The sequence below is a fragment of the Gekko japonicus genome, unplaced genomic scaffold, assembly GCF_001447785.1.
Source record: "Gekko japonicus isolate JY-2015 unplaced genomic scaffold, Gekko_japonicus_V1.1 scaffold5449, whole genome shotgun sequence".
Classification (NCBI taxonomy): Eukaryota; Metazoa; Chordata; class Lepidosauria; order Squamata; family Gekkonidae; genus Gekko; species Gekko japonicus.
This window is the reverse complement of record NW_015177188.1, coordinates 1-4,913: the sequence shown is the minus strand read 5'-3', so window position 1 is coordinate 4,913 and position 4,913 is coordinate 1. Positions and strand designations below refer to the sequence as shown.

General features: G+C 45.4%; 1 protein-coding gene across 1 annotated transcript in view; it reads left to right on the top strand.

Moving 5' to 3' along the window:
• The window catches only part of LOC107124875 (AP-2 complex subunit alpha-2-like), a gene marked incomplete at its 3' end in the record, with an annotated part of 30,370 nt that extends 25,895 nt beyond the window's left edge, over positions 1 to 4,475 (top strand). Inside the window, exons 8-11 of the mRNA XM_015428377.1 lie at positions 2,455 to 2,491; positions 2,546 to 2,699; positions 3,811 to 4,042; positions 4,302 to 4,475. Coding sequence (XP_015283863.1) covers positions 2,455 to 2,491; positions 2,546 to 2,699; positions 3,811 to 4,042; positions 4,302 to 4,475 — 597 coding nt within the window. The remainder of the gene's footprint in view (positions 1 to 2,454; positions 2,492 to 2,545; positions 2,700 to 3,810; positions 4,043 to 4,301) is intronic.
• Between the last annotated feature and the right edge of the window lie 438 nt (positions 4,476 to 4,913).

Below are 4,913 nucleotides of genomic sequence, written 5' to 3'. Positions count from 1 at the left end.
ACCTTTGAGTAGTGAAGGGCGGGGTATAAATCCAATCTCTTCTCCTCTTCCTCCTCTAATCTGGGAGAACCAGGTTTGATTCCCCACTCCTCCACTTGCACCTGGCTGGATGACCTTGGGCAAGCCGTGGCTCTGACAAGAGCTGTCCTTGAAAAAGAGCAGTTTCTCTCAAGAGCTCTCTCAGCCCCACCTACCTCACAGGGTGTCTGTTGTGGGGAGGGGAAGGGAGAGGAGTTTGTAAGCTGCTCTGAGACACCTTTGGGTAGTGAAGGGCCATGGGGTATAAATCCAATCTCCTCTTCTCTTCTTAAAATTGTTCAGCCTTACCTTTTTTTTTAGTTCATGGGTATTAATTTGTGTCGAGGTAGGACGTAGGATCAATAGTATTAGGGTTTTCCCCTGTACTAGCTGGCCTTGATGAAATTGAATGTGTAGGAAGCCTGCTCTGTTTTATTATTGAATTCTGCTGTGCTTTGTACTGGAATGAATGGCTGTTAAGTACGGTGGAAATCATTGTACAAATTTACAGGGGTGGTGGAAAATACCGTCAAGTCCACAGCTGACTTACGGCAACCCCGTAGGGTTTTCAAGGTCAGAGACATTTCAGAGGTGGTTTGCCATTGCCGGCCTCCGTGTCATGACCCTGATATTCCTTGGAGGTCTCCCAGCCAAATACTTGCCAGAACCAACCCTGCTTAGCTTCTGAGATCTAATGAGAACAGGCTAGCCTGGGCTAGGACCAACCAAGTCAATGCAAAATATGTTGCAAGCTTTCAAGCACACCAGAACTCTTCATCAGGCTGGATGTAACAAACATTTAAAAGGTAGAGGAATGGGAAGCAGATTTTTCAGGTGTAGTGGTTAGGAGCGCGGACTCTAATCTGGGAGAACCGGGTTTGAGTCCCCACTCCTCTACATGCAGCTGCTGGTGTGACCTTGGGTCAGTCACAAGTTATTTCAGAGCTGTTCTTTCATGAGCAGTCCACAAAAGAGCTCTCTCCGCCCCACCTACCTCACAGGGTGTCTGTTGTGGGGAGGGGAAGGGAAAGGAGAGTGTAAGCTGCTCTGAGACTCCTGATAGTGAAGAGTGGGGTATAAATCCAATTTCCTCCTCCCCCTCCCAATTTGGTCTTATAAACGTCCTCTGTGAAATGCATACAGGCAAATAGTTTAACTTTATTGCTAGTGTTAGTTTAAAAGCATATCCTCTGGTAAGAGGTAGCATTTGATGGTGTCCACTCTGTGGAAACACAAAAAGCAGTCCAACCAAATTCCTCTCAAATATGACACACAGTTCCCACACTGCATGCAAAAGGAAGCACCTGGTAGTCTTTATATTAAGAACATTTAAGATAAACTTCAGATGATGCACAAGGTATAGTGTCAATTAAAGTCTAGTCAGGTCATCTTACTTATGTGTGCTCAGAGTTTGGCAGCCTTCACTAAAGCAATTTGTAGAGAACTCTGCAATTTTAAATTGCTATGAAACCTCTAGAGTGAAACGAAGAAATCACTATAGACCAGTAAAGCGTGAATAACAATTTTTTTGATGGGGGGGATCTGTAGTCTGAAGTTGCACCTGGCATAAGTATTGTAAGCATGGGGTGTAGGCTATTTGTGCTGTAAAATCATGCTGTCAGGGTTCTGCTACTGGGGGAAAAAAGAGCTTCAGCCAGTGCTACGTATGGACTTGGACTCTTTCAGATTGCTGCTGCCACTTTGAGTATGCAGTATTTATGTTGGTTCATGGCCCTTTCATGGTTCTTGTCGTAAATGCTGCCTGGAGACTGAAGAAACCCGTCCTCCTTATCCTGTGCCGTAGTTCCTGTGCCATACCCTACAGTTGTTGGCGAGAGATGGTACTGGTAACAAGGATTTAGCACCAACAGTTTGGTGTAGTGGTTAAGTGTGCGGACTCTAATCTGGGAGAACTGGATTTGATTCCCCACTCCTCCACTTGCACCTGTTGGATGACCTTGGGCAAGCCATAGTTCTGATAAGAGCTGTCCTTGAAAAAGAGCAGTTCTTGAAAGAGCTCTCTCAGCCCCACCTACCTCACAGGGTGTCTGTTGTTGGGAGGGGAAGGGAAAGGAGTTTGTCAGCCGCTCTGAGACTCCTTCGGGTAGTGAAGGGCGGGGTATAAATCCAATCTCTCCTTCTCCTCCTCCTCCTCAAAAGCAAGGTGGCATTTTCTTTTTTTCTTTTGTCCAGATTACCTCACGTGGATAATATACTGAGAACTGATCCGCAGTCTGCAGGCTCTTGATAAGAGCTGTCTTGTCTTGAGTTGCTTTCTGCTTCCTTCTGGAAATACACTAGGCCTGTCACGATGAGACAAACCTGCCTATTGGTCAGTGGCAAATCTGCCATTTTTTCCCCATGTTCCCCCACTCGTTTATCCCTATACGAGCCTTCTCTCTACCTTCCAAATTCAGTTAACCCGTACCTCTGCAGGAACATCAGAGTTACTGTTTGTGTTTCAGTGACTCAAGTGAGTGAGCCGAGCTTCATGCTCCCACGAAAAATAAAAATAATGAACCTTCAGCAATGTTACGTGTGAGTGCACATTTATTAAATCTATTCAACGTCTCATTTGAACAGGCTCTTCAAGCACCTGCCTGCCATGAGAACTTGGTAAAAGTAGGTGGTTACATCTTGGGAGAATTTGGAAATCTGATTGCCGGTGATCCGAGATCTAGGTACAGACCCTCTTGAACAGGAATTGGGAGATGTTTTCTTGGTATGGTAGACAAGCAGCCAATTTCAAAATTGGATCGTCGTCTACATCAGTAATGTGCATTTGTTCTTACACTCTCACTGGCACAATCACTGTGATCTCTGCACATACTTTTCCAGCTGCATGCCACATTTCCATCCATGTCTCGTCCTTGTGAGAAGCACAGTAAAGGTGAAGGTTTCCCTTGCTTGAAAGCTGGTCGAATCCGACTCTAGGGTTGCGGTGCTCATCTCCGTTTCAAAGCCGAAGAGCCAGAGCTGTCCGAAGACGTTTCCGTGGTCATGTGGCTGGCATGCCTAGACGCCGAGGCGCACGGAACACTGTTACCTCCCCACCGAAGCGGTACTTATTTATCTACTTGCAATTTCTTGTTTTCGAACTGCTAGGTTGGCAGGAGCTGGAACCAGAGACGGGAGCTTACTCCATCATGCGGCATTCGGGTCTCAAACTGCTGAACTGCCGACCTTCCAGCCTGCAGTTCAGCGTCTTAACCACTAAAACAGTCTATGTCTGAGAGACTTGCCCCCCCAGTAACATAGCTAATCTTTCAGTTATCTAACAGCAGCTTTTGGCTCTGCTGCTTTCATTAGTACACTGCTTCCCAGAGCAAATTCCTTGAGTTAGATCTTTGAGTTGGATCTCTTATACATCCCACCCCCCAGCTGTGGTGGCCCATGGAGAGCATGGCACTATATAGCTTTATAAATAAGGCTGGGGAGGCTGTGTGGAGATAGTCCTATTGGGTTGTGGGCCTGAAAGCTCAATCTTTGTTGCCAAAATGATACATGCCTGAGTACTACAACTGCTCTCTATAAAGTGCCGAGTTCAAGGTTCCAGGAATCTCATGAATGCAGCAGGGCTATTTTTGGGCAGGAACGCACAGAGTTCCGGCTGGCTTCAAAGTTTGCTGTTGGGTGTGGCCTACTATGCTAATGAGTTCCTGCTGGGCTTTTTCTACCAAAAAAAAAGCCCCGGAATGCGGTATTAGAATTCTGAGCTGTTAAACGATGAACTTTCATGCCTCCAGTAATTGTCTATTTGCCAAACTGTAATCTCAATTGTCTTTCCCCCAGTCCTCTGATCCAGTTCAACCTGCTGCACTCCAAGTTCCATTTGTGTAGTGTCCCTACCCGTGCATTGCTTCTGTCTACTTACATCAAGTTTGTGAATTTGTTCCCTGAAATAAAAACGACCATTCAGGATGTCCTGCGCAGTGACAGTCAGCTGAAAAATGCTGATGTTGAGCTACAGCAGAGAGCTGTTGAGTACCTGAGGCTCAGTACAATTGCAAGTACTGACATCCTGGTATGTATGCTCAGCTGAAGTCAGTACTGCATACTTGTGAACCTTGCATCTGTGAATGTTGTTCCGTTCAAGCTCTGTTGGGGGCGTTCAGTTGAGTGCTGATGTTGCGCTGTTTGATTTCCGACTGTAGTAAATCGGTGGTCATTTTAGTCGATTTGGGGGTTGCCGTTCGAAAAACGAATAGCAGCATGTTTTTTTTAATCCTTACCAAAAGGGTACCTGTGCCTAAGGTTTCATACTGACTTGTTTTCCCTGTAAGGCAACTGTGCTAGAAGAAATGCCACCATTTCCAGAGAGGGAGTCTTCCATTCTGGCGAAGCTAAAGAAGAAAAAAGGCCCCAGCACAGTCACTGACTTGGAAGAGACGAAAAAGGAGAGGAACTCTGATGTGAATGGTGGGACTGAAACGACTCTTGCCAATGCCAGTTCTGCGGTAGGATTCTTTTAACAGCTTACCTGTCCTCTTCTGTTGTTTGGGTAGCTTTGAGGGGGACCGGGGAAGGAAAAGGGTGTTGGTGCATATAAGCTTATTGAAAGGCTTCCAGCTATATTGCTACTCATGTATAAGAAAAACATTTTCCAAAATATTGTTTAAAGGCTCTTCTGATTGTCTCAAGTGATTCTATAAATAACCCTATTTTCTGATTATCAAAAGCTTGGCACCACGTGGAGGGGGAGGGTAGCTAGTGAAATTTAGGAAAAAGCAGATTTGAATAGAGAGTGGTATATTTTTAGTGCACTGTATTGCCTTCAGGGATTTCTTTTAGAAGTCTAGCGGATGGGCTTTAGTTCTTTTGAAGTTCTCAAATACTTATCTATATTTTTACTGGCTTAAAGGTGATAACCGATTAACTCGTGTGCTCTGTGAGCC